Here is a 26,940-nt window from a genome sequence, read left to right as displayed (position 1 = left end):
CAGAACAAAAAAGTCAGCTGTTGTTGCCAGAAAATTACCAATTTTGGCAATTGGTAAACCATTACCCAAACAGTGCACAGTGTCATATACACAATGACGAACACCAGAATAATGCAATAAACAACATAAAATGTAACATAAACCTTCTTATTTTGAAAAAATATGAGCAAATATAACAGATAAAGATGCATAGCTGTTAAAAAGCTCAAATTCATTAGCGAGCACAGATATTTTTCTTTATTTAAAAGGTCAGAAATGTCAGGTTTATTTAAATTCTGGAACTGAAACATGATAGGCTACTTAAAAAGGAACACACCCACATGTTATTGCTCAGAAATGTTTTAGGTCACTAAACAGGTTCATTTTATGCAAGAAAAGTGAATCAAACATGGCGTAAACATTTTATAATGCATGCAATAGAGGGTTAAGTCAGACCGTGTGCATGTGTATACATACCCAGGAGGAGGGGTCGTGCGCATGCGCACTGGAGCCACTAACCACACGCGGCTCAATCACGACATTTATTCGGCGTTCACTATGCATCACCTCAACACTCTCGGTGTAAGGACGCCCAAACACAGTAGACCGTACTGTAAATACTACACGTGCCCCATCCACTCTACCTTACAGGATTCTCTCCGCAAATAACATGGGTTAAGAGGAGGATGTCTGGATAATTCATTTCAACTCTTTGCAAGGATGGGGACTCGGATATTGTTTTCTGGCAGAGGCATTTTGACAAAGACGAAGAGAGAAATCAAAGAAGGGCTTTAATATCATCCTTCAACTCTTTCATTTCCTTTCCTTCTTTTCTTTTTTTGAGAGATGATCGCAGAGTTGGTGTGCAGCGCCGTGGCACTGCTCCTGTATGTCAACACACTGGACGCCGATTTCTGCTACGATGACAGGTATGCCAATGAATGACTCTGATACATCAGCACGTTCTTCCTCATCTCAGTGAGTTCAGCGGTTTCGTAGCAACCGGAGAACGTTGAGCCGAATGTAGTAGCGGCGGCTTTTGTTCTTTTGATTCCGTTACATGTTGCGACAACGCAGGGAATGGCGGCGCGAGCATGACAACTGTCAGGAGATAAACAGAGCCGGCCGTGCAAGTTTCAAACCTCGAGTGTTGCGCGTGTTTTGCTGGTTTTGTTTTGCAATGCGCTCAAGGACGCGAATCACGTGCTATCTGTTTGGGATTGAATGTAAAGTGATGCCTAAGAATATCCCAATCTGTCCGTTTATTTATTACAGGGGAATTGTGTCAGCCCGGGGGAACTGGCCGTGTTTGAGCCTGGTAATTTAGGATTAGTGTCAGATGGTGATATTTAGGAATGGGAATTAGGCTATGTTCCGATTGCATTTATGATCATTTTAGTACTTTTGAGGAAGAAATAAATTTGAATTCTTATTGCCCCCAGCAGTCTTCTGCCACAAATGAATAATAATAGCCTAATAATAAAAGATAATTAAAAAGTGTTATCACAGATTTTTAGTGACTTTTAAATTACTTTTTTTTTTTAAGCGGGCCAAGTGCGATCGAATTAGAACTGTAGCCTATAGCCTCCATTCCAAAAATATGTGGCAACATTTCGTTCATTCATAAAATATAATTTGATTACACATTGTGATATCAAAAACCTATGATTGAAGTTTCACAAGCCGTACAGATTTTGGTTCATTTTGCATCAGACATTACGAACGTAATTTGCGGTTCAGTGAGTGAGTCAGATTAATTCAGGAACCACAACGACTGATTAATACGTGTTTTTAAAAGGATAGTTCACTCAAAAATGAAAATTTTGTCATTACTTCCTCACCCTCATGTTGTTCCAAACCTGTATGCGTTTCTTTCTTTCTGTGTTCTGTTGAACACACACAAAAAAGATATTTTGAAGAATGTTGGTACTGTAACCAGACCGTTGACGGCACACATTGCCTTCCATAGAAGGGGGAAAAAAATACTATTAAAGTCAATAGGTGCCGTCATCTGTCTGGTTACCAACATTCTTTAATATATCTTCTTTTGTGTTCAACGGAAGAAACTCATACATGTTTGGAACAACATGAGGGTGAGTAAATGAAGAAAATGTAAAATTTTTGTGTGAACTATCACTGTAATTCCCTAAAAAGAACAGACTCATCATCTGTTGGGGAATTGTACTGTTCTCGCTGTTCTGGCTGCTCTTTATGGTTTTGATTCAACCAAAAATAACCAGTTAATAGGACTAATTCGTTTGGGATTTGGACCGTACCGGTGTTGTTGAAGTCTGCTGCTCCCCTTTGTTTCCTATGGACTTTAAACATAATCCTATTCCTAACCCTACCAGTAATCTATGGGGAACATAGGTGGATCAGACTGAGAAGTAAGACCAGTCGCAATGCATGTTTTTAATTCAATAAGAAGAACCTAGTTATTAACCAGAACATCATGAAAATATCATAAATCTCTGACCCTAATCCCAAACCCTAGTAATATTAAATACTTTTTATAAAACAAATATCTCAACACTTGCTCCGGCCACTTGTTTTTAATGGATGGCAAAGCCAAATATCCATCAACCCTCACAGGGAGAACGGTAGCTCTTCATAAGCTATTCACCCTGCCACCCCATGGGGATGACAAATTTATTTTCCTAAGTAGCGTTAGGGCACTTTATAATAACATTAAAGAAACCTAGAGCTGCATGACAGTTCCGCACAGTTGAGAAGCAATAATCCAGAGAGCAATCAAGCGATGAACGCGTCAACTGTCGCCGATTGTGAAATTAATGTGTCTCCAGGGTTAGATTCCTAAATTTACTGTGACTAATTTTTTTTAATTAGACGCCTAACAGCTTTCTTATGCTATAAGAACCATAGGCTAAACATGTTTTTCTTTCTTGGTGCTCTTGACTATCTCAAAAATGTGTGGAATCTTAAAAAAATGGTTTTCCTCAGGGCGTCCTGACACGAGTTTCTTTTTCATTTTCCTTAGCTATTAGAGCAATTACAGTCCTCTGGGCAATAATACCAAAGTACCCGTTACTACTTGTATAGTAGCATACAAATTGTGCACTGTATATTGGTATTTTTGTGTAAGTTGCAGTCTGCGTAGGCTTTTCAAGCAGTACCTTCTGTTTTTATGCCTCATTTTTGTAATTAGTAGCAGGCGTCATTTAAAAACTGAAATGACATTTTGTCTCACAGCGTTCCTTGAGGTGGAAAGAGCACAGAAACGAGTTTCAGGCCGGTCCTGGGCAGTGTTACACACCCTGTGCTAGTTATCGTTTAATTTGCGCTGAGAAAGAGCAGATGTGACGTGGTAAGGGACGAGAAGCCTTTGTTTGAATCCTGATATCACATGTGTAAGCGAGAACCGTCTCCTAAATCACTGCACTGACCTCTGTTATTGAACCACAGGCTTGTGAGGACCAATGTTGGTAACATTTAAGAGAGCACTATCAGATATCCCTAGTCGTATAAGGGCTTTATTAAAAACGGGAGGTTGGCGTTTGATTTTGGAGCATAATAAAAGCGTTGAGGAATGGGGGTTATGATTTTTAATGTGGGGACAGGAAACGGAGCACTTAGCAAAGTGGTTCTGCACATATATATTGCAACCAGCTTAATGCACAAAACATTCGCTTCAAAATGCTGGCTAAAAAGCTGAAAAATGTGAAATTTTGATGGCAAAGGCAGCATGAGTTATACGTCTAGTCACTTTTTAAGCATGACATGCAGTTTCATTTTCAGGCAACTCATGGCTGTTTCATGTTGGAAGAAGTTTATAACAGGAATTATTGTCTTAAGGATTATAACAGAATTCTAAGTGAAAAAACATTTCATTCCTGATTTAAATAAGTTGCCTTTTAAAAGTGCATCTGCATCTCTTTGTCTTGTGGTTTTATTTATGATGCACTGTTAAATCCATTTATGAAGACAGTTGCTGTAAATCTAAAAGGAAATTGTCCATCTAATAATATGAGAAATAACTATTACCGGTACTACATTTTCTTATTGCTTCCTCATTAAAAACTTCAGCTGCTTTCTCTGCTGGTATCCGAGAACTGTTTACTCTGTTGTGACATACCATCACTCAGGTCTATTAGACGTTCAGTAAGCTTGACTTTAGTGCTGTGTGTCCCAGCGGTCCCCAGGGAGCTCTCCGTATCTGCTCTCTGTCTCCAAATCACACCCGACCCTGACACCTGCTCCGCTGAGTGGAGGCCATAACTCGTGGAGCTCATATCTGTGATGCCATAATCCTCACACCCAGAGCAGAGATGGAGAAAAGAGTGGAGAGATGCCAGGGCTGAGTTATGGCCTCATCTCCGTGGCCTGCTGTGAACCTGTCCAGAAGCCTGATAGATGAAGTCGCATGAGGAATCGTCGTCATTCACCTGAAATTGAGGGCAAACCCATTGCCGTTTCAAGTTCTTGCAGGCTGTATTTATTTAGGGTTTGTGGTTTTGGAAAGAAGGCAGCTTTGGATGAATTGGAGTTCCTTAAATGGCTAATTTTTCTTTTTTCCTTTCACATGTCAAATAGCATCAGATAAGTTTTGACTACTTCCTCCACAAGTACTTATGAAGACAGCACGAAATGGCATTTGCAATGTATTTATCTTCCATAATGTGACCTTTTTCAGAGTGTAAAAGAATTTGGAGCTGAAAATAATGTAGAATGGGATTTGTGTGTACAGTGAAGTGAACCATTGTAAATAAAAAACAAAATTCTCTTTCTGTGCAACCTTGGCTGTGTAAGCAGAAATAATTATTTAAATTTTGTAGAAATGGAAACAAAGAGGGCTTATATATATATATATATATTAGGGCTGTCAAACGATTAATCGCGATTAATCGCATCCAAAATAAAAGTTTGATTTTACATAATATATGTGTGTGTACGGTGTATAATTATTTTCTATATATAAATACACACACATGCATGTATATATTTAAGACATATTTGCATGTATATACTGTGTATATATATATATTTATATATAATTTATATTATATATAAATATTTTACATATAAATAACACATTTTTCTTAAATATATATGCATGTGTGTGTATTTATATATAGAAAATAATTATACTCCATACACACACATATATTATGTAAACACAAACTTTTATTTTGGATGCGATTAATCGTTTGACAGCCCTAATATATGATATATATATATATATATATATATATATATATATATATATATATATATATATATATATTATACTGTATGAAGAGTTCAGATGCAAAAGCCTCTAAGTGCCATCTGAAATTTTCTTCTAGTATGATCATTTTTATCAAGTTTGTTCATTTAAGTTCAATAATTTCACTTAAATGGCAATGCATATTACCTATTAATTGTCATTTAGGTGAAATTACTGAACTTAAATATACAAGGTTTATAAAAATGATCATTCTAGAAGAAAATTTCAGATGGCACTTAGAGGCTTTTGCATCTGAACTCTTCATATATAATATGTGTATGGGTGTGTGTTTGTATGTGTGTGTAAATACTTGCGATTCTGACCTTGTATCAAGAGGTTCTAAAATATTGATAGCAAATGTTTAAACTTGTAATTTACTTTGCGAAAAATTAAATGGCAGCTTTCGTTCAGACCGAGATTTAATATTGACAGAAACAGCATCATATTACTACAGTATTTTCAACACTATAAAGGCATAGCTATGTGACATTTATTATAATAGATTTATGTAAATATTGTTTCAAGTTCACTTAAATTCAATTTTGTTCCTTTTAAAAGCCCAATAAATGTTAAAAATTATGGCTTGTAATTATACTGTATTGTTAAATGATTCATTTCATCCCCAGAATTTGAGAAAAGATCGATTAAATAGAGACATCAGTAGCAGTTTTGGTATCAGTGATTTGGTATCAGTATACTTGCCTTCATTCATAGTACTAGATGAAGTAAATAAACAAATACAAAACAAATATGCAAAATATACTGTCTTTGTTTCTTTTTCTACGTTATTTATGATATTCAGTGTGAACATATGTATTATAGTAGAAAAATATATTATTGTATTATTGCATAATGTATTTTTAGGTGGGATTAATTCCAGAAAAATGTTAGTGCGATGATTTTTTTTTTAAAAATTGATTAACAAAATATTGGATTAATCAAAAATATTGTTATAAGTGTGTTATTAAATGTGTGCTTTTAAAAAAAAAAAAACTTCTTTGGTGCTTTTATCTTCATACTGACTCCTCTCCATTAAGCAATTTTCCGAGTGCTTCTATTGGTAGTTTGGTTACTAAGCCTGTTTAGCTGAGGCTGCAGGGATGAGCTGGTGTGCGCTTTAAATAGTCTGTGCTGTTGGTTTGGGTTTTGTGGTGCTGTCTGGCTCTGTTCTCCTCAGGCACTGCTGGAGTGTCCACCCTGTGGATCCGACCGCACACTTTGGCTCTGTGGTGATGTCGAGATCCAAGGGCGGCAACCCAGACTCGGAGCATCTCTCTCCTCAATCCGTCCATCCCAGTGGTACCCTGTAATTATCTCTGAGAGAGAAAAATTAGAGCGGGAGAGCTCACAGCACCCTTACACGGCCCCCTTTTAATCCTCCAACAGCTCAGTCCAGATGGTCATGTTTGCAAAGCATTGTGGGTGTTTCTCTTTTTTTTATGTTTTTGTGACTCCTCTTCTGTACTTTTGTTTGAGGATTCATGGGGAGTTTGATGTAGACATCAGCATTCCAGATGACTACGATTATGCCATTGACTCAAAGAGTCCCTCGCGAGAAGGCGCTCGGATCATTGGCATATTGTGGTCAAGTTCAATGTGTCTGTTCGTACTTCAGTCAGACACTGTAGAGACTCTTTGTTTGTTAGTCTGTTGTGTTTTCTGCATTGCTCTTTATTAATTAGTGCAATGTGTTTCCTTGTGAGACTTGTAAATGATTAGATCTTTTGGGATAAGATTAAAACCGAGGCTCATCAATTTTTATGCACAGACAGTGCAAAACTACACCAAGTGCGTGCCAGTGACTTGCAGGTTTAAGAGACTTCAAACTGTGGGTTAAGTCATATAACTTCAGGGAGTATTTTGGCACATCCAGAATGAGGGAAACGTATTGCCTCATCTTTTGGTTTGAGTAGAGATGTCATAAAATAAAACACCAGATTGAACAGCCACCTGTGCCATTTCACTGTGAAACAGCTGCATTCGCTTTCACGGCATTATAAATATTTTTGCTTTAAGTTCATTATGGCGTGACTGTAGTCTGCCATTGCATGAGTGTATAGATGGAATCAGAGCCCAAAGTTAACACTGTCATAGTGACAAATGCTGGTTAAATTGGCTTTGGTCAGCAACCTGTAACCAGTTGGCTTGTAACTTTATTAGGAACCGCAACACAAGTGGTGTAAGTCTTGACATGCGTGAATCGACTCTGGCATACAAACTGTCTACTAAAGAAAAGATCTGTGACGTCTGTGTTTTATGACAATCTCAGTGGAATTAATTTAGCATGTTTTTATATGGATTTAATTTTTTTTTATAGTATTCGCTTTTTTTTCCTCTGTAACATATATTTCGACTGTCGCAAATATGTTAAGAAAAAAAAGCGTAATATTGTATTATATTTCACTCTTCTTTATTGGTATTGATGTTTCCATGAAGAACCTTTAACATCCATAACTTTCCATTGCACAAAAGGTTTCCAAAGCATTGAAGGTACGCATTTTATTAGTATATTGATAAAGTGTAAATTAGTGTATTGCTAGACTGGAAAACATTGTTGTCATTGCCCTCAGAAACACTAGGGTTGTGGACCGTTAAAAGTTGTGGATTGTAGACATTTTTGTTCTCTGAGGATCCTCTTGGACCATTCTCTCTGTGACGTATTCTAACCTCTGAGTTTTGGGTCAGCGGGCCTTCTGACAAACCACAAACACTATTAAACACAACCCGCCCTACTGTATGGTGTTTGTGTGGGGTTTTGGTGTCTCCCACTGAGTAATCTGACTAACAATTACTATGGCCATGACCTCGTAAGGTCAACTTTCATGGCTGTAAACTTGGACAAACTATTTCTCCAATTTACTGCAGTTCTTCTGTGTCTGGGGTTTAAACTGACTGAAAAACACCATTCTCTATGTCTCAGATAGAAATACCAGTGCAGAGGTGTATTCTGAAATGTTCTGTAAAGGTATGTAACCTAAAAATTACAATTGGTATCTCCAGCTGCCTCACACCATCATAATCAGAGTGAATTTGAGGAATATTTTTCAGTCTCTCATGCTTTTGTGCATAGAAATAACTGCCACTTGATAATTATATTTAACAAAATATAAAAAACAGGGATCCAAAGTATCCAAAGTTTTGTGATGCATTGATATATTCACTCTTTGTAAAAAATATATTAAATTAAATTGGGATTATAGGGATTGGAACAAAAGCAGTTTTCAGCATTTTTACACACTTGGAAAAAAAATGGTGTACTAGAATTTTAATACCACAGAAACTGCTTGTAAATTTCACAAATAATTACAAAGAAACGACATTAATGAATTAAACATGAACTGTACAAATGCCTGTTATACAAAAATTCCTCTGATCATCACCATCAAGTTGTTCCAAACCTGTATGAATTTTTTTCTTCTGCTGAACACAAAGGAATATATTTTAAGAATATGGGTAACCAAACAGTTGATTGACCCCATTGACTTCTAAAATATGGACAAAATACTATAGAAGTCATTGGGGTCCATCAACTGTTTGGTTACCAACATTCTTCAAAATATCTTCTTTTGTGTTTAGAAGAAAGAAATTCATACAGGTTTGGAACAACTTGAGTGAGTAAATGATGACAGAATTTTCATTTTTGGGTGAACTCTCCCTTCAAGTTTTACAGTGCATCGCCATTAAGCATCAGATCAAAGCTCTTTATTCCTTTTTGAACTCAAAATTATGATTTACTATGATTAATCATTTGCAAATTGCTTCTTTATAGACATCAAACATTGGAACAAACTATTATCTTGTGCTTTATTTTAAAAAGCAACAGCTAAAATACTTAAATCATGCAGGTGCCTCTTGATAACCATGTCCATTGTCCAGATGGCGTCTAGACTGAAATGTCGGGATTGGGAGCGAGCCGAGGTTTTTCCCCTCTCTCCTCAATCGTCTTGGTAAGCAGCAGAGGGGGGCTGTCCCTCCAGCTTGATTACTGAAGTGAAGCTTTGTCAGAACAGACTGAGATTGGATGGCCGTCATCCCACTCCATTGGCCCTCTGAGGGAGCAGCTTCTCTCTGTGATTGCCAGGGCAGATGATTGTCATTTGTGATGTGTGAGCCGAAATAAACTGCAGGCCAGTGCGGCCTGACCCATCGCTGCCCATAGGGGCTCTAAAATGGGCTGTTGGTCACAGCTGATGGCCTTTCAGGCCTTCTAAATCAGACAGGCCGTAATCAGGGCTGGAAGAGGAAGGCCATATGTACGGCAGGTTTACTGCACAGTAGAAGACAGCAGTGCAGATTAACTTTATTGGACATGCTGTAGGATCGCATGGCTACCTCCGCAATCGTGCTGCGTCTTTGCGGCTGTCATTTTAATTTAAACCTAACAGATTATCTGTCTAGATTCATTACTTTGGCCGCCTTCTTTCTGCCCCCTTCAATTATTGAACTAATCACATTAGCCACTAATTAAGGTAGAATTAAGCCTATGCTTAAACTGTAAACTGTATGCAAATTTAAGGTAAGTCATGTACTTCCCTTTGTCCTATAAACTAGGGTTACACAATCAAATGAAAAAAAGTTAAATGCATAATGAATAATATTCAAATAATAATAACAAAGAATACTAAGAATACATTATTATTATTATTATAAATGTTAGAATTGTATTATAATATTGTAATAATTTGTGGTCAATTCCTTCACTTAGCTTTGCTAGAGTTTTATTAAAGCAAAGTTGGCAGCTAAATAATATAAATTAATTAAATACAACAAAACTTCACTTTCAACAAAGTTCATATACAATGTAAATCCAAAGACACTTGAATTCTCTTTCACTCTTGCATAGTTTTCGTGCATCAAGCTGCTGTTTCAGTGGGATTTTGTGTTTTTATTTTGTATTTTTATTTTATTTTTTGGCTGTATCTGAGCAGCAGAAATATTACACATACATATCATATCACAGTTCAAGTCGAAGTCACAATATTTGTCAAAATAACACAACCACTACAACCACTCTCAGAAATGACATTATAGACAAGAATGAACTTGCAAAAGAATAAACAACAAAACTTGGCTGTACTGACAGAAAGATGGATTTTATCTGTCAATTAGTGGGCTGATGCTTCAGGGGATATTTAGATGGAAGCCATTTCACAAAATGTTAATGTGATGTCACGGCCTGATCATTACACACGGGTCTCTCAAATCATTTTCGTTCATTTCACTAGTTGGGTAAAGGCCAGAGACAAGAGGTTTGATTTCCATCTAATATTCTTGATGGATCTATTGCCATGTTCCGGTCCTGTGCCGGCCTGCCTTCATTTTAATAGGATTAGCAGTGCCCTGTGGATTGTGGGGGGTGCTGTGTCAGGAAAGCGTCTGATCCATTTGAAGCACAAAACCCCCCTGTTGCTAGCGTCTGAGGAGGATGCTATAGTGCACTTAAAAAAAATAAAGCAAGCCTCTCTTTTCTTTGGTCTACCTTCTAGTGTCTCCTATGCAGCTTATGCCTGCAGAGGAAGCTGCGACATGACCTGGCCAAGAAACTTTTGTGCTTTGTGGAGAGCTGTGTGGTCTCTATTCACCCTTCTGCCTGTGCACACCATTAGCGTTGCCGCTCACTGATGAGAAATAAGCCTCAGTTGTGTTGCCTGTTGGCTCAAATGAACAATGAAGTGCTTTTTTTCTTCTTCCTTGGAGCAGGGAATACATGCATTGCCTTTGTGTATCTATCAACCTGTCAGAAACGATCTGATCAGCCCTGCAAACATGTACGTGCCAGGACAGACATCTTCCTCTGAAGACCAGAGCATTATTTAGGTGTTTTTTAGGTGCATTGTTTTTATCTTATAGGGTATAGTCAGTTTTTTGTACTGGTTGCTTATTGGATTCATTAGAATTGGAAATAAATATATGAAATCCGAATATGTGAATATGAATATAAGCCTGAATATATAGATGCAAATCCTAATATATAGTTATAAGCCTGAAAGTATAGTTATAAATCCAAATATATATATATATATATATATATATATATATATATATATATATATATCCTATACAACATAAACATCTGTTTATTTAATTGCATTGAATTGTTTAAGATCATATCAGTATTAGATCTTAACACCAGATTTTTTTTTAAAACTGTTGCATTTACTTCTTTCTATAAGTATCAGTGAAATGGAAATCATTTTACTGAGACTTTCAGTAATCCAAAAAGTATTCCCTCTCTCTTTCTTTTTAAAGATCTTTAAATATTTGCACAAATCTTTTAATGCATTTATGCAAAGTCAACAAATGATGTTGTTTTTGGCTCAGGCTCAGTAAAGCTTTCATTTCTCTAAAGGTTTTTTTTTTCCACAGTCCTTTTTCTACACTGATCTTATCATTGAGATTACCTTTGATTCAACAATCCTGTGGCTGGATTTGCAAGCCAGAGATGACTTTGCCAACCTCATGTAAGCAAACTAGGGCATGTGAGCCGGCGTCTGCTTTCCATATCTGACATCATGCCAGATGGGCAGTGCCCGTTTGGTTTCTTACAGAGATCAGGGGGATAGGAGGATTAGATTCTGGTATTTAGTAATAAAGGCTTTAGAATATGATGTAAAGGCCAAATGGTATGATTAGCACAGGGTGTCCTTGTTTACCGGCAGTCTGGTTTCCTGTATCTCTAGTAGACAGGTGTTTAATCTAAAAATAACTTCTTAATTTGTGGTTTGAGTTATTTGACTGCTTTAAAGGGACAATTTACCCCAGAATTAAGGGTCCGTTTACGCGACAGTTTTCAATTAAAAACATAGAACTTTTTGGCCGTTCATTTACACAACAACAGCGTTTTGGGGGCTTGAAAAAAACGCAAACTTTTGAAAACTGGTTGAAAGTGCAAGTTTTTGAAAAACGATACCGTTAACGTCTCCATGTAAACTACAAAAACGAAATAATAGAATAAAGAAAGAAAGAAAGAAAACCTGTTTTTAAAGAAAAATGTTTGTCACAAATGTGTAGCTGCTCTTTTGAAAGCCAGTGGTTACTGATGGACAATAAAAGCATGATGAAAGTGTCATAAAGAAGTCCACTTGTCCTCTGATTTCATATGATAGCTCTGCATGAAGAGAAGACCAAAATGTTAGTTATTTTTCCATTTGCCGCAGTTGTCAGATTTCATTCAGCTTGCATTTTATTCATATTTGTCAAATTTCAAAAGTGGAAAAATTTGACGGTCATGGAACATGCAAGAACCTGTGAAATTTGACTCGTCACTGAATTGGATTTGAGAGCTTATGGTAGAGGGAAAGATTTGGTGAGTGAATGATGATGAAATTGACATTTTATTGGTGAATAATTCATGTAAATAAATTTGAGTTTGTATTTCGAATTGAAACCTAATTTTAAAATGTGCCATGTCTGTAATACCATCCATCCATCCATCCATCCATCCATCCATCCATCCATCCATCCATCCATCCATCCATCCATCCATCCATCCATCCATCCATCCATCCATCCATCCATCCATCCATCCATCCATCCATCCATCCATCCATCCATCCATCCATCCATCCATCCATCCATCCATCCATCCATCCATCCATCCATCCATCCATCCATCCATCCATCCATCCATCCATCCATCCAAATTTGTGGGCCTTCACAATGCTTTTGTTAATTGGCCCCATGGAGGACACTTCTGAATGTCTAAAACAACACTTGCTGTTTGTCACCAGTTTTCTATCTTTCAACATTCAACAGACATCAAACTTCTTTTTTTCAGTCTGTGATCTGTGATACCAATATCAGTCTCTGAGGAGACCAAGACAGCCTGCACTGAGATGTCTGTTCTTTTTTTAATTTTGATACATTTTCAGTAGAAATGAGCGAAGGAGGGAGCAAATCAAACCCAGCAGCAGTCACCGAGGCTTCCTTTGGCTGTGAGTGATCGCATAGAACATCTTGGAGGTTGAGTCATTGCTTTTGGAACAGCGTTCATGTTGTTCTACTTCTAAGTTATCTCTTCTGTCATCACTGTAATGCATACAAACATCTCTAGCTCTGACATCAGCAGCAATATGACAGGGAAGAGCATTTGTAGAGTAGTTTATGGGACAGACTAGATTAGGGTTGTCAGAACACTGTAATTTTAGTAGTCGACAGCAAAACAAGTGAAATTGCACAAGTCTCGATACCAATTTAGAAAAAAAACTAATGCTAAATTAATGAAAAATAAAACCCTCTCTTGTATGTAAGAAGAAATGTATACCGTTCAAAAGTTTGAGTTCAGTAGGATTTTCAAATTCTTTTGCTCACCATTGCTGAATTTATTTAATTAAAATTACATTAAAACAGACAAATTAAACAGTAAAATCTTAAAATGCATTTTGTTTTTTTGTGAAACTGAATTTTCGGCAGCCATTACTCCAGTCTTCATTGTCAAGCGATCCTTTAGAAATCATTCAAATTTTCCAAATTGGTGCCCAAGAAATATTTATATTCTCAGTGTTGAAAACAATTGTGCTGCCAGTAATACAATAAAGATCAGAGAAACAAATTTCAATCAATATAACAATGTAAAACAATGGAACACATATTAAAAATGAAGTAAACCGTGATTGAAGTGATTTTTCAGGAAGTGGTGTCTTTGTGCTCTTTCTGGAGATTATTGTAGTATAATATTGTGCAATATTTTTGCAATATAATAGACACACACCATTATTTGCATTGCGCTTAGCTTGACCTTGCTTATTCAATCCATTCAGACTTTCGTTTGTATTATTAACCAACTTTTGACATTCCTAGACCGGATACTATTCCAACATCCACTGTTTACTCTAAAAGGTCTATATCAAGTTTAGGCTGCACATTTTTACACTTCTCACACTAAAAATAATAGTATTATTATTTGTTATACCAGTCATAAAACCAAATGGAAAGTTTTCATCCTATGCTTTACTGTGAAAAGATGTCCAGTCAGGCATTCCTCCAGATAAAGAAATGCTTTTGTGTATTGTGTGTGTTGCAGAGCATTGATCTTGAGAAAGCGGAACTACAGGAAGTTTTCCCTTGCTCTTGAACTCACGCACTGTTTAGTTTGCCCAGTGGGACATCAGGCAGAGTGGGGTCTTCCTTTCCTTGATGGGGGAGTTAGTGGAGGTTTATTTTTGGGTCTCAAAGGAAATTTAGCTTTTGAGAGAGTACATGTGTCTTTTTGACAGGTTGGCCACTGATCCTGCCACAAAATTAAGTGTAATGTTCTTGCTGCTTCTGAATATCCCAGATTTGAGAAAAAAAAAAAAAAAAAAAGCATTTTTTATTCTGCAGAAAAGACTCTAAGCATGATTAGTGAAAGACTCTAGCTCAGTCTAAAAGTGTGATTAGGTTTAAGTGTTCAAAGAATAACAAACTAAGAACTGAAGAAACGCCCTTGATGACTTGGTGGGGATCTTTAAATAATCAATAAGTAGATGTAGTCCACCAGATGTAGCCCACCAGCTTCACTGCCAACATGTTGAAAATGTCAACATGTCTAATTAAAACCATTTTAAATGATGCGGACCCTCTTCAGCTTATCGAAGATGTTTGCTTTTGCGTGATTGACTGCTATGAAAGTTTGAGGCCCATGTCAATGGTTCTCATCAGAGAGACACAATAACTTCAAAGTTTCCATCTTCTCATCAAGGACTTAAATAAAGGAACTGTTTGGGAACTCTCAATTGTGCTGCCCTGTGACTGTCTGTGATTGATTTTGTTGAACCTTGTGGTAAGGTTACATTACACAAGTGTTTTTTTTTTTTTTTTTTTAATGAATGAATGAATGAACGTCTGCACACCACTAGGCTACGGCTCTGGCTCTTTCAAAGGTCAGAAATCCAAACATCTAATGCAGTAATGGAAGTCACTCTGTCAAGATGAGATGTTGCTTCCTGGTAATGCAGTTTGTCTGTGATGGACAGAAGTGGATTTATTGTCTCAAGTCACATCTTAAAGCGTTTTGTGTCATATTACAGCATTACCAGTTCATAGCAAACCCATGCATGGACTTCAAAAGCACTTTTCACATTTATTACAAGAAACATTGATGAAAAGCTCAGCAGATGTATGCATTGTTTGCAGATTGCCATAAAATGACATCATCTGTTGGTTGTAGCATCTACTTTCCAGCCCTAAATGACATATAAACGTAATGTGTCTGGGAAAGGCATCTTTCCTGCACACTGTGTCTGGGGAATGGTTTGTGTTTGTCTATGCATGTGGGTGTGTTAATTGTCTCTGTGATTAATAATGGTTGTCTGTAGTAAGATGAATTGGCAGGCTCCTGCCTTCAAATGTTTGTTGGCAAAATCTAGCTTTAATTGCACAGTAATGGCCTGACATGAAAAAAAAAGAGAGAGAGAGAGACAGCGATCTCTGGTAATCATGAACTTAGATTGAAATGTAATCACATCTTGCTCCTAGCTTTAGAAGGCAATTAGCCAAAAAACAGGTTTTGTTAAGAAACGAAAGACCAATTTCGTCTCGCAAGCCTAAGAGGACAATGTTTCCATTGGGCATTGCTTAGTGATGCCTATGCTCAAATGGAGCTTAAGAACTGGGAGGTTTCTTTCCAACCACATTTTACACTGACCTTGAATTCATCGGTTTATCCAAGTTGCATCCTCTGTATCTTCTGCTGATGTCGTCAAGAGGCAATAAAGTGGTGTTTGCAGAGTGTTTTGGGTGGACTCGATGTCGATCCCCCCCAATAAATGTATTTCATTCTGAAGTGTTGTTGACTCCAATGAAGGGCCTAGAGTCTATTACTTTTTTTGTTTTACTATTTTATTTTTTCAACCTACTATGAGTTCTAAAAGAGCAATAGTCAGTTTTGGTCAATTCACCAAAAAGAATTGTTCACTTTGTTTGCTAATTAATTCTGTGAATCTTTCTGTAGGTCACATTATTACATTAGTAGGTGTTGATGAGTTAAGTATCTTTTTGAGTATTATGAGTGATTGATTCACTCACTCACTCATTCACTCAACCACTCAACCGATTCATTCAGCTAGAAAAGGTGTTGATTTTATACATTTAAAATTGATTTTATTGTGAAAGCTAGTAGTCCAGTGACAGAATGGTGCCATATGGTTTGTGACGTCGACAAAATAGAAAATGTTTTTATTTTTTGTTAAAATAACATGCCCTGTTAAATCAAATTTAATAAGACCAGAATCATTTATAAAGAAAGTAAATTGGGTCCATTTTGACTTGAGCTTAGAGCACTGAATATGGATTTAGGTTGTGGTCAGAGTTGAAAAAGCTAATATGTTGTCTTAATCCTAAAATTATATTGCACTACACATATTTTGACATCTTTCAGACTTCTTATATTTGTTATTTTAAGCCACCCTATTTCAAGTCTTGTCATTCAATGTATTTAACTATACATTTTACATAATCTTGCCGTCTTGGGTTAAATGCTCATTTCACAGCCAATGTTAAAATTAATCATCCAGAGCTGCTGCTGCTGCACAGGGTCTAAGAGCATGTAATCAGCTCCATTATAAATTAATTTTAGTAATTATCTCTCAGTTCTGTATTCAGACACCCGTTGCATTTGTCTGGTTAAACATGATCTAATCTGGAAGGCAGCCATTAAACAAAGATCATCTTGCTTTGTATGAATAGGATATTTACATTTGAGTGAACAATACAGACCCTGCATTTCTTACTGCTGGAGTCACGCTGATGGCTTGACCGGCACTGTGGCTGGCTGCAGATCTTTCCATTATTTCCTTTACCCAAGTGGTGTCGACTTGAACGTCGACACGTTCAAGTCGACGTTCCAGTCACTTTGAAGTTTCTCAAGTTAAATTGGATATTGTCTGTGCAGCATGAAGAGCATTCAAGAGTTATTTGTCTTACTTAGACCATATCTGATTCATAGCGGAAAGATCCATTTGAAATGGCAGTTCCCTCTGAAATCTATATACTCAGAACCCGCGGAGGCACTTGGCTTTTCACAGGGTTTGGTTTCAGCTCGTGTAATGGTTGTCGTTGGTTAATATCACAATTTAAGCTCTGTTTAAATGCTTTAATCATCCATTGGCCAGGATTGTCTTTCTTTTGGGTCTGGTCTTGACAGGACTACTTGGCATCTACTGTCTTGACTTGGCTTAAGTAATACTGTACTTTCAAATTATGCTTTTTCAACTCTGTTTAACCAAAGGGATTCATCCTTTACATATTGGAAAACATGTTATACCTGTATGCCAATCTATGGTGCCCCTAAAGGGACATGAGAATCATTCGCCCATATTTCTCTTGCGTACACGAAAGTCTGTATATTTTTATTTTTACAAAGGCCCCATTAGGGGCTCCATACCAATCAATGTAAGTGAGAAAAAAATATTTTTAGAACAAATTTACCAATATATACATGGTGTATACAGTTCGGTTCCCAAATTGTTCCTTAAGTTGCAAGTAAATGAAGGCAACAACATCTAAATTAAATTTGAACTCTTTTTGGGTGGTGTTTAATAATCAGTGGTGCCAATTGAATGAACGGCAGCTGTTACGGGCTCAGACTTTCCCGATAAACCAGATTAAAGGTTAAATCCTCAGTGGCACCTTGTCTGGGACTGAGAAAACCCTCATTCTCTCCTGTTAATTTTACATTCGCACACCGTGGAGGGCTTACGTTTCATAATTGCGTTTATAAAGAAAGAAAAACAACACGTGAAACATCTTGATTATCTTTGCCACAGGGTTCTCTCTGTTGGAACAGGCTGAACTATAACTGAAACATGTTGTGTAATGCTGTTACATTCACAGGAGAGTGTTACTCGGAAACATATTTGTTGAAAGTAAAACTTCTTGAGCTTGAAAGTCTACAGATGCTGACTTGAGATTGGGAATGTTTCATGCACGTATAGTGTGGAACTTTTTCAAGCTTAAAGTTAAATGTAAATGTAATTGGGGTCGTCACAATACTGAAATGTCGCTAGTTTTTATACCAGAAATTGGTATAAACTTTTCTTTCTTTCTTTATTCCACTTTCTTTTTGACACATTGGTCAGTTATCGGTATGTGATTTTATGCAAAGGCTAATACTGTCTTTCTCCAGGGGTATATTGAGAAGAGCTATTGAATTTATTATGACTGGGACAAGCATTTCCAGCTGTGAGAAATTGACAAGCCCCTTCCATGAAAGTTCTACATCTTGCCATGAAATTCCCTAGTTACCATTTGAGTTCTTCACTCACAATCCTACATTTTCTTTTGTTTCTGTGTCCTTCCCACTGTTTGAAATCATTTAGTGTTTGTCTACAGAGAGCATCAGGGATAATTCTGACAAACTCAAAGTTATCTTGAAGCAGTTTAATAAGCTCAGATCTTAAGCGCAATCACTGACAGAATATAAATGTATTTAGAATAGAATTATTTATTTTTTTTACCTGTCATCCGACTATTAGGAAGTTGCTTTAACTGCCAAACAATGTCTGTGTCCAGATGTATTTGATGATAACTCTTTCATATAGCGGCACATTTGAGGTAGTTTTGTGGTTTGTCACTATTGTGTGAAGATAGTATTTTATTTGGGGAATTACTGGGTTTGGCAATCCTGTCATGTCGATAATAGGTAGTTGTGGGGAAAATATATATTTTCGACACCATCTTTCAGCTCTTCTTTGCTATTACGCCTTCAACTCTGAGCGGATTTATGAGTATTCACAGTCAGTGGTTCCAAAAGTGTAATATAAGCCAGTTATTGTCATTTCAAAAGAGCACTAATAGATGCTTTGAGCATCTAACAAAGAATCGTGCCAAGTCTTGATTCTGCATGCTTATTTACGGTTTGCAGAGATATTTTCAATGCCACAATTTAATGTTCATACTTTCTAAATAAGCAGTTAAGTGGCATAATTGTGCAGTTGTAACGTAAGAAGGATCGTTGAACTTATTAGGATGTTTTGTGGTGTTAGCTTGGCATGGAACATTGTCTCGACCAACCAATAAAACCAAAGCTGCTTTCGTGTCAAACAGCTATTTGCCTCAATATTGATTCCCAACTTGTAGCTAGCTATAAACCGCGAAATGTCCTGATTTCTGAAGTCCCTAGATTGTGCTTTTTTTGGGATGGGGATTATTTTGACTCAAGTCGGTATGTTGAGACAAACCGCAAGTGTCCATCCGGTGCGTTCACATCTGCTGCGAGAATTCGAAAGACTGTTTATTTTGGTTGATTCAAAGCTGTTTAGATTCTTTGTGCCATTTTATTGGATCAGTGGTAAAAATGTCTATTGTTTCTTCTAAGTATGTGCCTTTTCTAGGGATGATTCATGTGGCTGAATGGTGCGTTTTGGCCGCTGCTACTAGGTCATTGCTGAGAAAGTACATCCATTAGTTGCTGACTTGGACAGTGGCCAGCGGTGAGCGGTCCTTTAGGCCTTTGCACTCTATATTGATCAAAGGAGGTCATCGCCATCACTGTTCCCAATAAATGCTTGGACTCGGGCATTCTATCCATTGTCCTCCATTACCTAATTGGAAAGGATGAATCAATGGCAGTGGAGCTGAAATCGGCCAGATTAGTTCATGTCCGTTGTGCCGCTATTGGCTCTGATTGTGCGTGAAGTGACGGATGCGGAGGCCATCAATGCAGCAGAATAATTAAGGCGCTGTCTGTGTTCTAACCTATTTTAACTGTGATTGGCCTGCCTGGGGCAAACCATCTCCTGGCTGGCCTTCAGAGAGAGTGCTCCTCAAAGACAAAAAAACACTCTCAAATGAATGTTGAAGGACAACAGCCCTGTTTGTCCAACAGGCTGACAGCAATGCTGAGGACAGGGCCGGTAATTAGGAAGGATCGCTGTAGTGGATCCAACTGAGCTTTTAATGGCAGCTAAATGCCACATACGTTTTTTTTTTGTTTTTTTTTGTTTTTTTTTTTCATGTTCAGTGTAGAAGTGTACAAGGGCAGCACTGTGTAGCACTGTCTCCTCACAACAAGAAGGTCCACGGTTCGAGCCCCGGCTGAGCCAGGAGTCCTTTCAGTGAGGAGTTTGGATGTTCTCCCTTTGTCAGCATGGGACATATGTGGGTCGTTTCAGGTTTGCAATTTTGCAATTAATGAGAAGTCATTTCAGGGCAAAAAATAGGGAAAGAGTCACTTTGTATTTCTCTGTTCAGCACAAATGCAAACTTAACTGAATGTAGTTCATCCTTTTGTTCCTTTTTGCAAAGACTGCCTATGCTGTTTGCTGCTTTAATGAAGTGTATGGGCCACGGCAAACAGTGGTAGTCTGATGGCTGATTTGATGGCTGTGTTTCATAAGTAATATGATAGTTTCTGAACCTGACAGTATTGAAAATTATCTGAAACTGGTGCTTTCACACAGTGGCTAGTGTTACAACTGGAGAGTCCATATACAGTGTCTGCACAGCCAATTTGCTTGCTTGTAACCATATGCTGGACCAAGTGCAGTGCACTTTTTAACTGTTTGCAATCTTGACCAAATTTGTACATAGTCTTAGCCTGACGTCGTCATACTCAAATTCTAGTCAGTGATTAAGGGGCGTGTTTCAACCGAACCAGGAAAGAAAATGCCTCTGCACTCAATTGGATAAACCTACAACCAATCAGAGCAACGGAGTAAGTTACGAATGTAACCGATCGACCAATGGGCCTGATCCCGCCCTGACAATTAGATTGGTCCGAACAGCTCTGGTTCGAGCATAGTTGCTCTACAACGGATCAAGTCCAGACCGAAATTCCCGACCTCAAATGTTGTGGGCGGGGCTAAGTTCGGCTAGCATCCAGGCTAACATAGTCTTGGTAGTTGTTTGAGAGTTGCTAGGTAGTTTCTCAGGTGTTCTGGGTGGAGAAATGTGTTTGTCATAAAGATGCATTGAGCAGCATGCCATTGTAAATTTTCATCCAACTCAAAGCTAATGTTGTAATGTTGTAAATAACTGATTTTCCAGGAGAAGAGTCTATAACAGTCAAGATAGTTGTCAAGTGTGAGGTATTTCTGAGTGTTTAAGGGTTTTATTCCTCTGTAGACTAAAATAAGGAACTGTTAAAACAGCTGCTTTCTTGGATCAAAACACATCCAAATCCTGTGTTTTCATGCGCTGAGCCTTACCATACCTGGCAACGTCGCCTTCCAGCAATAACACTCACAGCCAAAACAGGGTTTGGTCAATTACACCTACACTTTTCAAATCATAAAATCTCTATATGTGTATTATTCTTTGGGTTTAAGAAGTCCTGAGCCAGGGAAAGGGAGGAGAGGAGATGAGAGGGGATGAGGAAGCAGAAATAATACTCTGCTTTGCACCTCATAAAGAATGGAGCTTGCATGTGAAGTAGGGTTATCCACAATCCTAGATCACTCATCTGCTCCGAGTGTTGTTTGAAGTGATAAAGACTTGTTAGAGGAGCACAAATCTTCCACACTCTCGCAGCTCTTCACCACCTTGTGTATTAAAGTAGAAACACCTGCTTGTTGGTCAGGATTCCATGAACGAAACTTTCATGGAAAACTTTAGAAAGAGTTTAATTGACTATGTGGACATACTCTCTGAACTACCGTTTTCAGTTTAAGTTAAATACGATTGGATAAAAAGACAAAAAAGTGTTGTCTGGGCAGCTGTATGCATGTAGAAGCAAGCCTACTGTTTAACATGTGACTTGCTCAAAATCTTGATATTTCTGTTATGGCAGATTGTGGGTCCATGATAATGCGATGTCAGCTTTTAAACAGACAGAACTTTTTTTTTTTTTGTTCAGTTAAACACATGTACATCACATTTGCGTAATAAATGGAATAACCTGTAAGCTAGCAATAAAAACAGGGATTTAATCAATAAGCAATTAAAAAGTCAAATAACAAGAATGCATTAATTGAAATTTATGACAGAAACATCTGCAAAACAGCTATTATAAACAGAAATCAATAAGAATTAAAAATGCACTAAGAGAGCAGTGCAGAATGGGGAAATGGCTATCACAGCTGATGCCACAATATGAAAATGTACAAGAGTTTGTAAATGGTATTTAAAAACATTAAAATGTTACAAATAAATATTATATTGTTTAATAGTAGTATTTTTTAGGGCTGTAAAATCTATTAATCACATCTAACTGTGTGTGTGTGTGTGTGTGTGTGTGTGTGTGTGTGTGTGTGTGTGTGTGTGTGTGTGTGTGTGTGTGTGTGTGTGTGTGTGTGTGTGTGTGTGTGTGTGTGTGTGTGTGTGTGTGAGATATCAATTTCTGTGTGCGCGTGTCTACAATACAATATACTGATTGTATATACAATATATATCAATACACTATACAAGATACTGTGTGTGTACACTAAAAACCCATCCAAATTGGAAACTCATCTAATTTTTCAGGGCTTCCAGATAAAATCAATTATCAAAAATCAAGTTTATACTAGTCATTCAGGTAACCCACTTGATTTTTAATATGTAGTTTGCATGTGCACCTTTTAGTTTGTAGACTATTTATGGGCATGGATTATGTTAGCAACACCATTTCAGTTTGATGTTATCAATCTGATTTTGACTTAAGCACCATCTTTTAGCAGTTCTTGTACTGTGGTAGAGTGAAAACAGAGAGTTTTGGGAATGTTTTACCTCTTCTGTTTCCATAGCCCAGACTTTGGCAGGAAGACAGAGCGATGCAGGGCATTATGTGCTGAGATTAGCTGCATTCGGCCACAAATCCCAAATGCTTGTGTCCGCTGAGCAGAGCTGAATGTGCGTACTGTGTGAGGTTTTAACCCACTTTGCGTGACTTGAATATTTAATAAGAGTTAAGCTCTAGGAATGCGCACACTCGATCGGACTCCCCCGGTCTCGCTTCTGTTTTCTCTTTCTCTTTCCCCTCATTTATTTAATCATTCTGCAGAAGCTTGGGTGAAACACCCCCATATGCTGAAGTGCTGATTTAATTCATTCAGCACATTAATGGAATAGAATGCATGGGCGGCAACAGATGCCATGCTTCTAAGAGAGAGTATCTGTGCTATACGTGTCTTAATCTGAACTTGTTTATTTTTGCAGTACGGGTGGAGTGTGGTTAGACCATTGCAGCTGTTCTCTCAACGAGGCTGATGGAAAGAATAAAGAATATTTATTTGTGTATAATTTTATTTAGTACATGGTAAGACTCTTTGCAGCTTTTAAATAAAATCCCCCTGCATCATATTTGCTGAATGAAATCCAATACTTCTTTCTTCTTTCGTACTTGATGGAAAGATATTTTTTGAAGTCAGTATCATCAAATTGGGTAATATTAGAATTAGAAATTGAAAGATGCAGGGCTGTGTGTGTAATTAATGTAATTCTAAATGTTTTTTCGACCACTATCGTCATAATTTCCCTCAGCTGCATCTGTGATCATTCTTGATCACAAGATTGGTATGGGATTATCCCGATTAACCTGACAGAGCGCCGTGGAAAGCGTTGAAGGGCCTCCACACATCCTGCTGAGAGAGGCTTAACCTCTGTACCTAGAGAAAGTCACATTTGGTGATCTGCATCAAGACTCTTTGTTAAGATGTGTGATGCAACACAGTGAAAAGACATTTGACACTGCACCGGTAAATGTCTTAGCCTGACTCTCAGACTTAATGTCATCTGTGTGCCAGTTGTCACCGGTTTGTGTTCCTTTTTTCTTACATTTTTTTTAGGCAAGGTTTTGGTGCCGAGTCTGTTTGACGTCAGAGTTTGGTTCATAAACCTCAGGTTTGGACCTCCCAGCTCAGTCTGTTTTGCTCATTTGATTTTAAGTTGACCTTCAAACTTCCCATTCGAATTTGAATTATCTAACAATCAGAAATATTGGGTTGAATTTGGTAATTTCCTTGTTGTTTTTCCCCGCAAATGTTATTTTGCTTTTACTTGAGAACATCTGTATTGTCTATAGACATTTTACATTAAGTAGGTGAATTTCCTTTCTTTTCCCCAGACCTTTAACATAGTTGTCATCTGTGATCTCCGTTTTATCCATATCGGTGCCTTTACATAATTGGTTAAGCCGTCATTCTTTCCATTTATTGTCTAATTAACCTTGATAAGTCTGGTTGAGAGGGTTTTCTTTGACCTGAGCTTAAGCATGCAAATCAGATCACACTGAGCAATAATAAACACTGATCCAGTCACATATTGACCTCATTGGACTGATTGACACACACAAAATTATGTTTGACATGCTCTGATTTGCACTGCAAACATCTGAATGTCACCATCTTCCAAACATCTCCTTGAGATGTTAGTCCTTCGGATGTATATTTCTTTCAATGTATATGTTTAATTCCGTCCCTTCAATTAAGTGTCGGCATGCTTTTGAATATGTCAAGAAATGTCAAGGTTTCTTGGAAAGATTTGTATCAGTATGATCAGGCTGGGAATTTTTTTTTTTTTTTTTTTTTTTTTTTGGCACAAATTTTTGGGTGAAAACTTTACTTGACCTGTGTTCCAATCCAAAAGTCTTCACATTTTTTACATGACTTTTGCAGACATAGATTTTGTATCGGCCTTGGATATAAGTGCATACTGGAAAAGCTGAGCTCACACAGTGAATTATTAGGAAGAAAAATCTTCGACATTAGGCCATCTTAATATTTAATAATGTTTTGTCTGCCTCTGGGCTGAACATACAGCAGTTTTTTGACAGGAGGAAATACACGGGAGCAAGTTTGCTACAGTTCTGAAAAAAAATATTAGAAATATTTTACTTATAGAAATCAGGGTCACACTTAAGATTAGGGTCAAATTCTCTAGGGTCAAAACTTTAGCCTCAATAAACTCCTAATTACTGTGTGGTAATAGTTAATAAGGTAGTTGTTAAGGGATGTAGAATATGGTTATGCAGAGTAAGGCATTAATATTTGCTTTATAAGTACTAATAAACAGGCAATTGGACCCTAAACTAAAGTTTTACCGAAATAAGTTCCTTATTAAGAATATAAACAGACTAGGGATGCACAATATTGGTCTATATTTTCCGGTTTTATAATCAGAATTTTAGAATTTACTGGTATCAGTAGATATTAGATATTTAATTTTGTTTCGAAGAGATGTCACTGCAAGTGGTAGGGGAAGTTATTTTGATTAAAGATTGAGGAAACATGAATTAAAAAAAGATAATGATGTGATTAAATAATTTATACAAAATACTGCAATATTCCATTGAAAATAATTATTGTCAAATTTTAATAAATAAATAATATGTAAAATACATTTTTAAAACACCAATAATTTAATACTGTTAACAAAGCTCAAAATGAATATCCATTTTTCGTGCTGTATACTATGTTTTGTTATTCACTTGTAACATTTAAAACAACTGATTTGAGTATTTTATTTATTTATTTTAGACAAAAACATGTATAGTTTTAATAAGGCCATTTATTATGGGACATAAAAGTTTATTTCAGAGTTTTAATACCAGTGCATTCCTAACACAGACACATTAAATGTGATGCAAGCGCAGTAGTAGCGTGGTGTTAAATGCAAGACTAAGAGTCTTATCCTGTGTCCTTAATGAGAGGAAGTTGTGTGTAATTGTCATTGGCACTGACGGAAATGTGCAGAGGATCTCCAGAATGGCTTTGATGCGGCAACATGCAGAAGATTACTCGCAGCCGCTATCTGTTTCCCAGACTCACAAACAACGTGTGCCTATAAAACAGATTTTTACCCGAGCCGACATAGCTGTGCAATGTTATTTGCTTATAAAAAGAGCTCGACCTAAACCCAAACTAGACACAGAGCACATGATGTGTTTTATTCATTTGTTCGTGGCGATGAGAAAGTGCCTTTGTGGTGACATGACGATTAGGTCTGCGCTGAAGGCAAGCAATGTATGCACAAACAAACAAAAACACATCTTGAATCCAAGTTGTTGTTTTTTTCATGGTTTTTTAACTTTTTTTCAAGTTAGTCATATGGAAGGTTTGTTTTCTTTCTTTTTTTTTTTTTTGCATTTGGGAAGCCACCCCGCCGTGTAGTTTATGTCCTTACTTTATGAGCTTGCATCTGTAATGTCCCGGAGAGAATTTACTGCGACAGATTTCTACAGGGTGAGCAGGCCCGCTTCCCCAGCCCTCGTCCCAGACCTCCCAGTCCCTGTTTAACAGGGGAGCTTCATACAGGTGGTCTGGAAGTCACAAACTGTATTGTTTAAAACAAATTTATTTGATCTGACCTTTGTGTAAAATGCTTCCTCCACTATTGCTTTAAGACTTTAGCACCCCGACCGAGATTTGAATGCATCAGAAGTGCTTCGGGTTATACGATCATAATACCGCGTGCTTCAGTAGATGCAAGGTGTTTTAAATCACGTGCTTTGTTTTTACACAAGACTCTCATCTACGTTACAGCTAGAAGACGGACATCCATAAAAACGCTTTTAATTGCAACCAGTAGTTGGCTGTCCAGCTTTCCCGGGCTCAGCGTACATCCTTCATGCCATCATGCCGTGAAATAACGTCTGGTACGAGAAGGTGTAGCATTTTGTTTCTTGTGCTCCGGCTTATTATATGAGAATTTGAAAAAGTGAGAGAGAAAATGACCAAATCCACCAAATTCAAAACTATAACATTTGAGAAGCACTTCGTATACCTTCATATAGTGGTTTCCGCTTGTATGTTGAGTATCAAATCCTTATCAGGTGGTTATTTGAAAAAAGTAAAAACTATACAAAGCTATATTTTGAGTGTGAGCAAAGTGAATTTTGAGGAAAT

At 37.3% G+C, this 26,940-nt stretch overlaps 1 protein-coding gene across 1 annotated transcript in view; it reads left to right on the top strand.

Annotated features, from left to right (window-relative positions):
• The first annotated feature begins 499 nt into the window (after window positions 1–499).
• Window positions 500–26,940, top strand: part of tmtc2b (transmembrane O-mannosyltransferase targeting cadherins 2b) — a 102,787-nt gene continuing 76,346 nt past the window's right edge. The window contains exon 1 of the mRNA XM_079873461.1: window positions 500–908. Within this exon, the coding sequence (XP_079729587.1) occupies window positions 826–908 (83 nt within the window). The 5' untranslated portion in view covers window positions 500–825. The remainder of the gene's footprint in view (window positions 909–26,940) is intronic.

Source organism: Squalius cephalus (genome assembly GCF_949319135.1).
Source record: "Squalius cephalus genome assembly, chromosome: 6".
Classification (NCBI taxonomy): Eukaryota; Metazoa; Chordata; class Actinopteri; order Cypriniformes; family Leuciscidae; genus Squalius; species Squalius cephalus.
This window is presented reverse-complemented; position numbering and strand designations above follow the sequence as displayed.